A 10,376-nucleotide genomic window follows, 5' to 3' on the forward strand; every position below is an offset into this window, starting at 1 on the left:
GTAAAATGAATTTGACTCTAAAATCATCAGAGTCAGAAGTGATCATGGTGGCGAATTTGTAAATAAACTTTTTGAAGATATTTTTGACTCTAATGGAATATCCCATGAGTTCTCTTGTTCTACAACTCCATAACAAAATGAAGTTGTAGAAAGGAAGAAAAGGACTCTGCAAGAAATGGCCAGAACCATGATCAATGAAACAAATGTAGCTAAGCAGTTCTAGGCTGAAGCTGTGAATACAACGTGTTACATTCATAATAGAGTCTCTATTAGACCTATTCTGGAGAAGACTCCTTATGAACTGTGTAAGGGAAGAAAACCCAACATTTCTTATTTTCATCCGTTTGGATGTTCTTGTTTTATCCTAAAGACTAAAGACTATCTGAACAAGTTTGACTCCAAAGCACAAATATGTATTATGTTGGGATACTCAGAACGCTTTAAAGGTTATAGAGTATACAATACAGAAAAATAAATTATGGAATAATCAATACATGTCAAATTTCATGATAAGCTTGACTCTGAAAAGTTAAAGCTAGTTGAAAACCTTGCATATTTGGAGATAACACTTGCAGGTTCTGACGAAAAGACTAAAAAATATGAAGAAGCGAAAAAGGAAACGTCAGAAGCACTTGAAGTCAAAATCAATCAGAAAAGATCAAGAAATAGACAAAATGTTTATGAAGAATTGATTATGGGAAACAAAAACGAACTTGTCAGAACAAGATCAACATTCAAAGTTTCTGAAGAAACACTTATGGGACTAGTATCTTTGATAGAGCCATCATCCTGTGAAGAAGCTCTCCATGACAAAGAATGGATTCTCGCAATGAAAAAATAACTTGACCAATTTGCAAAGAACGGTGTCTGGGATCTTGTACCGAGACACAAGGGAACACACATGATTGGAACCAAATGGCTTTACAGAAACAAACTCAATGAAAAGGGTGAATGGTCAAAAACAAAGCACGAATGATGGCACAAGGTTACAGTCAACAAGAAGGTATTTACTACAATGAAACCTTTTCTCCTGTCGCCAGGTTAGAATCTATTCGTCTACTTGCATCTTTTGCTGTAAATTACTCTATCAAATTATATCAGATGGATGTCAAAAGTTTGTTTTATGAATGGATATATTTCTGAAGTGGTGTTTGTTCATCAACCTCTTGGTTTTGAAAACTCTAAGTATCCAGAACATGTTTTTAAACTGAAAAAATCTCTTTATGGTCTAAAACAAGCTCCCAGAGCTTGGTATGAAAGACTAAGTTCTTTCCTTCTATAAAATGATTTTATTAGGGGCCAAGTCGATTCCACTCTCTTCTGTAAAAACATCGGAAACAACCTTATGATCTGTCATATATACGTTGATGACATAATTTTTGGTTCTGCTAACCTATTTGTATGTCAAGAATTTTCGGAGCTAATGCAGGCTGAATTTGGAATGAGTTTGATGCAAGAACTAAAGTTCTTTCTAGGGATTCAAATCAATCAAACACCAGATACTAGTTATGTATATTAAAGCAAATACATAAAAGACATTCTGAAGATGTTTGAAATGTCAGAAAGTAAACCAGCAAAGACTCCCATGCACCTTACTTGCATTCTGAAGAAAGAAGAGGTAAGTCAAAAGGTTTTTCAGAAGCTCTATCGTGGTATAATTGGTTCTCTTCTCTATCTGACTGCTACGCGTCCTGATATATTATTTAGCGTGTGTCTCTGTGCCAAATTTCATTCAGATTCAAGGGAATCTCACTTAACTACTGTTAAGAGAATCCTAAGGTATCTGAAAGGAAAACTTAACCTGGGCCTGATGTACAAGAAAACATCAGAGTATAGGCTTTTTAGGTATTGTGATGCAGATTACGCTGGAGACAGATTGGAACGCAAAAGCACATCTGGGAACTATCAGTTTATGGGAGAAAACTTCATTTCATGCTCTAGCAAAAGACAATCAACCATTACACTCTCAACTGCAGAAGCAAAATACATTTAAGCTTCACTATGCAACACTCAGATGCTCTGGATGAAGACTCAGCTTGAGAATTTTCAGATATATGAGAGTAACATCCCTATCTTTTATGACAATACTGCTACCAAATGTTTAAGTAAGAATCCTATTTTGTATTCCAGAGTGAAGCACATACAAATTAAACATCATTTCATCAGAGACTACGTTCAGAAAGGGGTAATAATTTTAAAATTCATAGATACAGACCATCAATGGGCTGATATCTTCACAAAACCCTTAGCTGAAGATAGATTTTCCTTCATTCTGAAACATTTAAACATGGAAAATTACCCATAATGAATATATCCTTGTGCTTCCTCAATGTTAAAATAGGCTCTGACTTAATCATCGATGGGTTATCAGGTTCTGGTTCTGATACTTCTACAACTTAGATGTTATCTTGATTAGAAACCTTCTAAATTAGAAACCTTTTGGTATTTTTGATGTCAAAAACATCAACACGTGGTCTCTCAAACCTGTGGTCTTGGATCTTCTAGACATCTGTCTAGCTCAGAACTCAAGAGCCAAACTGTTGAGATCTCCTCGAGCAACGTGCATATTCTTGAGATTAGACAACCATCATTAGCTGCATTAAATACTCCCAAGCGTGTCAACTCAGATTTCTGGAATAATAATTATTGTTGTTCCCCAATCTTTTAATACAATTTCTTTTTGTATGCTATTTGGTTAAGTATATATATTCATCATATTTCACACTCTCACACTTTTCACTCACAACCCCCACAAAACCCTTTTCGCTTAGTTTTCTCTGCAACTTCATCAATCTTCATCCTCATCAACAATCTTCATATTCTACAAATAGGCACACAACAATAATAAGTTTATTAATATTCCCAACAAATGGATGTTGTTGAACAACATGCTGAAACTCCTCAACAGGCTACTACTCAAACTGCTACAACTTCAACAATTTCCTACAAAGAACCCCACATTCTTGACCGCCCCCCTCATATAAATCTTTTCACACCATTTGAGAAGTTGGAAGTATTATGTAAACTACTAGTGGATTTCAATAACTTGAAGAGAAACAACATTGATCTCACTGAAGAATTAGAGAAACAAGGCTGGAGAAACTACTTCAAGAGGCTCTATGGTCTTGTATACACATTCCTTGTAAAGGAATTCTGGATATTTGCAGAGTGCGACGACCACTGCATTGTCTCCTACGTGATGGGGGGTAAAAATGGTTATCATAGAGAAATCCATAGCGAAGCTTTTGGATATCGAAAAGGAAGGGGGAAGAAGGATCTACAACATCAGCTCTAGGGAAAAATACATGTCCCAGGAAATAATTCCCACAATATTCAATCAGAACCTAGAAGGGAAAACCTCCAGGAACAAGGAAATTCACCAGAATCTAAGGGTCTGGTTGAAGATTATTCTGAGAATTATCCACCATCGGACAACATCAAATTCATATGACTACATAAATACAGATCAGAAGTGCATCCTGTACTACCTTCAAAAAGGATTGAAGTTGAATATGCCTTCCTTACTCTTGAAATATCTGAGGGACTCAGTTATAGATACAAGAAATAACATGAAGCCCAGAAACTAAATCCCTCAGGGGAGGCTAATCTCTGACGTCCTGATAGAAAGTGGGATGGTGGACCACCTCATCTCCATCAACATGATGGAAGATGTAACGGTGGATGTTGGGAAGCCTCTAAATGCCAGAAATATAAAGATCATGGGGTTCATTGATAGAGTCTTAGTCAAACCAACCTTGGACACCTCCTGGGAAGCTCTGAAGGATGAGAGGAAGATAGCACATGGGATATATCTTTTCTCTAAGATAGATCCCCCATAGGTTATTGCTCATTACCTTCAAGATCTGGCGTCTTAAGGTATTGACATTTCCGAGTTCTCTGTGGACTGGATACCAGAACATCCAGCAAACTTCATGAAGACGATGAGAGAGACCTCTGAGAGGAAGTCAAAGAAGAAGACTTTGAAGATTGGTGCATCTTCATCATCACAGAAGCTACTTGCGCCTCTGGGTTTCTCCACTACAAGTAAGTCTTCTCTTTATGAAGCTCCTTTACCTTCTGGGTCTAAGAAAATATTGTAGATGTTTTTGATTGGCTGCATTTTGTGTTCAAACACTAACTGTACTCTAATTAAGTATTTCTGTTATGATTAAGTATTTCTCTAAGGCTATTTTTCAGGAATCTAACAGCTGAGCTAAAATCCAGGAAACTAACAACTGTGCTACAATTAAGAGGCCTAGCATATAGCCTATTTGTTAGCACCCTAATGTGTGGAAATTAGGTTAACTTGCTTGACCTTAATTTTAGGAAATTCAAGTACAAGGCCCAAGTGTTGCATTATAAAAGGATGGCAATCCTACTTTCAGCATCTCAGGGGTTTGAAGCGTGAAGAGTTTAATATATCATCATATATCACTGTTGTATGTTTTATTGTGTCTTGTATTAGATTTTACTTGTGAGCCAAGCAATTATCACCTAGATGATTGCATTGGACTAGGGTGTTCATTGAGTTGTAATTGTTGTGTCACTCTAAGCTTTTAAGCGTGAGTGCTGTTTTCTTGATTAAAGCTTTTAAGCACAATCAAGAGTTGTTTGAAGTATAACTTCACCACTGACTTTAAACTTATTAAAGGTTGAAATCACTGTTGTGATTGAGGGGGAGTGAGTAGGAACTCTGGTCTTAGTTTAGATTGAAATTGCATTGGGTAGGTCTTAAGTGATAGGATTAAACAGTTGGTTTAAGTCCTGAATTAATTCCTCTTATAGTGGATTTCCTCCCTGGCTTGGTAGCCCCCGGACGTAGGTGTGTTTGTCACCAAACTGGGTAAACAATTCTTTGTGTTATTTACTACCCTTTACTTTTACTTTCTGCAACATTATCTATTTGCGCAGAATTGGATGTCATAACATCCTGTGTGACATCGATTGTCTGTTACTAGAGTTTCAATTGGCATCAGAGCAGGCACCCTGCCTGTTAATTTCTAGGTGAGATCTAGGGACGTTATCTTCTAGTACCATGGACAGGGATGCAGGATTCTCAAATAGACCACCCATGCTAGATGGTTCTAACTATGATGACTGGAAACCTCGTATGATAGCCTTCTTGAGGTCTATGGATAGCAAGGTCTGGAGAGATGTCAACAAAGGATGGGAACACCCAACGAAGACATGTAAAGATGGAATCATTATGCAAATTCCTGAAGAAGAGTGGGACAAAGAGCAAGAGACATTAGCCCTTGGAAACTCTAAGGATTTGAATGCATTGTTCAATGGGATAACTAAGAACATCTTCAAACTGGTGCATCACTGTGAGCTAGCTAAAGAAGTTTGGGATACTCTCAAAACAACTCATGAAGGTACCTCCAAGGTAAGGATGTCTAAACTCCAGATGCTAACTACTAAGTTTGAATATATGAGGATGAAAGAGGATGAGACTATTCATGACTTCCACATGAATATTCTTGAAATTGCCAACACTTCTGGAGGCCTAGGAGAGAAAATATGTGAAGAAAAACTTGTAAGAAAGATTCTCAGATCATTGCCTAAGAGATTTGCCATGAAGGTCACTGCTATAGAAGAGGCTCATGATATCTGCAATATGAAGGTTGATGAGCTTATTGGTTCTCTCCAAACTTTTGAAATGGGCTTGTGTGAGAATGTTGAAAAGAAAAACAAAAGCATAGCTTTTGTATCAAATACTGAAGAGGATTCAGAAGAAGGAAGTATTGGAGCTGATGAAAGCATATCACAAGCTATAGCCATGCTTGGAAGGCAGTTCAACAAGTTCATAAAGAAGGTTGATCAAAAAGGTAGACCAAATGTCAAGAACTCTTCATCTGACATCAGTAGAAGATCAAAACCTGAAGAAAAGTTCAACCAAGGCAAGGGAATCCAGTGTCATGGATGTGAAGGTTTTGGACACATTAGAGTTGAATGTCCTACCTTCCTCAAGATGCAAAAGAGGGGACTATCTGTCACCTGGTCTGAGGGAGACTCTGAGAGTGAATCTGAAGGAGAATCTGCTAAACATGTCACTGCACTAACTAGTGTTTGTGCCTCTGATGATGACTCAAGTGGAGATGAACTTTCATTTGATGAACTTGCTGCTTCATATAAAGAGCTATGTGTCAAAAGTGCAGAAGTGTGTATACAAGGAGAAAAGCAGAAGAAACTCATCAAGGAGCTGGAAGCTGAGAAGAAGAAGCATCTGACAGTCATAGATGGTCTAAATGGTGAGACAACCTTGCTGACCTCTAAGCTAGATCAAATGACAAAATCCATTAGAATGCTGAATAAAGGAACTGATACTTTGGGAGAGATTCTAATAGTGGGCCAGAAATTAGGAACCATGTCTGGTTTAGGCTTTGTTAAGGAATCCTCAACTGAACTCAAAAGCTCAAAGGCTGAAGTTCAGAAAATCAAGCAGAAGTCACAATCAATGTCACAACATCAGGGAAACAGGAGGATTAACCATCAAAAGAAGAAGTTTCAAAGATGGAGATGCCACTACTGTGGTAGATTTGGTCATATAAAACCCTTCTGCTATAGGCTGCATGTTTATCCTAACCAGACCCCTCAAGTCAGACCTAAGCAGAAGGCATCTAAGCATAATGCCCCCATCAAGAAACAACAATGGCTTGCTAGATTAGCTCACACATCTTTAAGGGCATCTACCAGAGAAGACTGGTATTTTGATAGTGGCTGCTCAAGACATATGACTGGGATGAGTAACTTGTTGGTAGATATACAACCTCATACTACCAGTTATGTGACCTTTGGTGATGGAGCTAAAGGAAATATCAAAGGTGTTGGTAAGCTGGACAGTCCTGGAGTTCCAGAACTGAATAATGTGTTGTTAGTAGAAGGACTAACTGCTAATCTCATCAGCATAAGCCAGCTATGTGATCAAGGATTCTATGTACAGTTCACTAAGGAAAAATGTGTTGTGACAAATGGAGAAAATAAGGAAGTTATGAGAGGATCCAGATCCAAAGATAACTGCTATCTATGGGAACCTAAAGTCTCAAACGACTCCTCAATGTGCTTCTCAGCCAAGGAAGAAAAGGAAGTGAAGTTGTGGCATAAAAAACTTGGACATCTTCATTTAAGAGGAATGAAGAAGATCATATCCAAGGAAGCAGTTAGAGGAATCCCAAAGCTGCTTATTGATGAAGGAAAAGTCTGTGGAGAATGTCAGGTTGGCAAGCAAACCAAGATGTCACATCCTAAGCTTGGACATCCTAAAACATCCAAAACTCTGGAACTTTTGAACATGGACTTAATGGGACCTAGGCAGATTGAAAGTCATGAGGTGTCCTCACCTATTATTCCTCATCAAAACGGTGTAGTTGAAAGGAAGAAACAGAGTTGGGTATCATTATCCACTGCAGAAGCTGAGCACATAACATCTGGTAGCAGTTGTTCCCAACTGGTATGGATGAAATAGACGCAGACTGAGTATAATGTCACTTAGAATGTCATGACATTGGATGCTACTAAGTTTGAAAATTTAAGGGGCAAAGTGGGAATATGTTTCTCTGAGGATTTATAGCAACTAATGATGTTAGGTATTTACTGTTTAATAATTCAAATTATTAAACATTTGAGAGTATGCTCTGATTGTTCAACGAATAATAGCTACTACTCTTGCATCAAGCGTTACCTCTTCCATCGCTTCAACTTTCAGTCACGCAAGCATTCTCTCAAAGAAACTATGCATTTCGCCTCTAAGATATTCAGCATGTCTCAACAATCCAACTCATCTTCCTCCAAGAACGTGTCTGATTCCTCTAGCTCTGAACCATGCAACCCTAACAGAGAAGACCTAAAGAAACTGTATCAGGCTTCTCCTCAGCAATCTCTCTTGAGGAATGAACCAGAGAAGGTTCCAGGTATGTTCACAATGCCATTGCCACTATGGTGACTGGAATACTGTCTGGTAATCATAAGGTCCTTAGGGTTTCCATTCCCTTAAACACTATTGAACCTGATAGTGTTGCTTATCAAGAAAACATTGAGTCTTTAGGAAAGAATATCTCTGATGATGTTGAGCAAACTGATGCTCATAAGGAGTCAAATGCTGATAAACCCTTAGATAATGTGGCTGGTGAGGAAGCTCATGTCACTCATGATGTCAGCTACAACACTAACTATGAGGCTGAAACAGTAGACCTGGAGGAATTTTCTGATAATGAGTTGTTGTCCTCAGTCGTCCCTAGCATAGCTAAAAGGGTTAGGACTAGGAGAAAAAGAAAACAGTGGCTCAAAGGTCCCCCAGAAAGAAGATGGATGTTCCAACCTCTTCCAATACAAAGGTGGCAGTCGAGGGTTCCTTCAAGAGGAAAGTTCATGGTCCAACAAAATCTTGGAGCAAAGGGGTGCCCAAGAAAAAGAAGACCAAGTCTGTTATTGTTGAGTCTGACTCAGATGTTCCATGTTATGTCCCTGACACTCTGTCAAAGAAGAAGCCAACCACTAGCAAGCTTGCAGCTAGTGTTCCTGAGGTACCAATTGACAACATATCTTTTCATTTTGCTTCAAGTGTAAACAGGTGGAAATATGTATATCAGAAGAGGCTGGCGTTGGAAAGGGAATTAGCTCAGAATGTCCTGGAATGTAAGGATATTATGGACCTTATTCAAGAGGCTGGTTTAATGAAAACTGTGACTCAGTTCTCAAAGTGCTATGAGATGTTGGTAAAGGAATTTTTTGTCAATGTGTCTGAAGAATGTGCTGATGGGAAGTCTAAGGAATTCAGGAAAGTGTATGTGTGAGGCAAGTGTGTAAATTTTTCTCCCTCAATGATCAACAAGTATTTGGGAAGGCCTGATGTAGCTCAACCTGAGCTCGAGGTGACTGACAACAAAATCTGTCAAGTCATCACTGCTAATCAAGTCAGGAAGTGGCCTCTCAAAGGAAAGTTGGTGGCCAGCAAACTGAGTGTCAAGTATGCAATGTTGCACAAGATTGGAGCTGCTAACTGGGTGCCCACCAATCATAAATCTACAGTTGCTGTAATGCTTGGAAAGTTTATATATGCTGTGGGAACCAAAGCCAATTTTGACTATGGATCCTATATTTTTTATCAAACTTTGAAGCATGCAGGAAGCTTCAGTGTGAAGGGGCCTATAACTTTTCCTTCTCTCATATGTGGTATTATTTTCAATCAGTTTCCAAACATCTTAACAGAGAATGATTCTGTGAAGAAAAGAGACAGCCCTTTGTCCTTCAGTCATAAGTTGTTCCTAGGTACCCATGTGCCTGACATTGTCATGACAACAGGTGAGACATCACGTGTAAGCAATCAACCAGGTAAAGCTGCTGTCATTGCAATGCTCAAAGAAACTTGCAAGGAGTTAGAGGCAAGGAAGATGAACTTGGAAAAATTGATTAGCAAGTTGGAGATGACTGAAGGTGATGTGCTTGGTGAAGCTGCTGTTCCTGCAGAAGAAGCTGAAAGATATGGTGAAGAGGGAGAAGCAGATGCCAGTCCTGATGATGGCACAGATGATGATGCTGACTCTGAGTCAGATGACTAGAATATTTCTTGTGTTTCTGAAAATTGTGTGTAATTTTATTTTGTTTTGGTCTGTAATATTAAGTGTTGCTTTGTCAACATTTTTGACAAAAAGGGGGAGTAACACCTGTACCCCAGGACAACAGATTTGTTTGATCCATTTGAACAGATTTGTTTGAAGTTGAAGATCCTCTAAACAAGAGGTTGTGTTGATGTCTGCTGTCTACTCATGCTGCTGCTGTTTGAAGTTTAACTTCTATGTGTGATGAGTGTATTAACTAATTTGATTCTCTGCTTGGATATGTGTTTTCTGCTGCTGTGAACTCTGTTGTGATGCCAAGTTTTTTTAGCCAAAAATTTGCCAAAGGGGGAGTTTGTAGATGTTTTTGATTGGCTGCATTTTGTGTTAAAACACCAACTGTAATCTGATGTCTTGATTGATGTCATGACATACTTGAGTAATATGCTGCAGGATTAGCTAATATAGGATTTACTGAATGTCAAACTTAATGTTGTGACATTCATCCCTGACAGCAGATACTGAACTATAGGCTAGTTGGTTTTTCTATTGTAGTTCAGTATTTATTTCAGGCTGTTTTTCAGGAGAATAACAGACCTAGCATATAGCCTATTGTCTGGATATCAAACTGAATGTTATGACATTCATTCCTGACAGCATATGCTGAAGTATAGGCAAGTTAGTTTTTCTGTTATGATTAAGTATTTATGTCAGGCTATTTTTCAGGAATCTAACAGCTGAGCTAAAATCCAGGAAACTAACAATTGTGCTGCAATTAAGAGGCCTAGCATATAGCCTATTTGTTAGCACCCTAATGTGTGG

General features: G+C 38.4%; 2 protein-coding genes across 2 annotated transcripts; both read left to right on the forward strand.

Moving 5' to 3' along the window:
* Positions 1-7,732: 7,732 nt before the first annotated feature.
* On the forward strand, positions 7,733-8,792 carry LOC127123354 (uncharacterized). The gene is made up of 3 exons (XM_051053579.1): positions 7,733-7,910; positions 8,027-8,250; positions 8,334-8,792. Exons 1-3 carry the CDS (start codon positions 7,733-7,735, stop codon positions 8,790-8,792), a joined length of 861 nt encoding a protein of 286 aa, XP_050909536.1.
* Positions 8,793-8,819: 27 nt separating this feature from the next.
* LOC127123355 (uncharacterized) lies at positions 8,820-9,557 on the forward strand. Its single transcript, XM_051053580.1, has one exon. The coding sequence runs from the start codon at positions 8,820-8,822 to the stop codon at positions 9,555-9,557; it is 738 nt and encodes a 245-aa protein (XP_050909537.1).
* The last annotated feature ends 819 nt before the right edge of the window (positions 9,558-10,376 follow it).

This window comes from Lathyrus oleraceus, chromosome 2 (assembly GCF_024323335.1).
Source record: "Lathyrus oleraceus cultivar Zhongwan6 chromosome 2, CAAS_Psat_ZW6_1.0, whole genome shotgun sequence".
Lineage (NCBI taxonomy): Eukaryota > Viridiplantae > Streptophyta > Magnoliopsida > Fabales > Fabaceae > Lathyrus > Lathyrus oleraceus.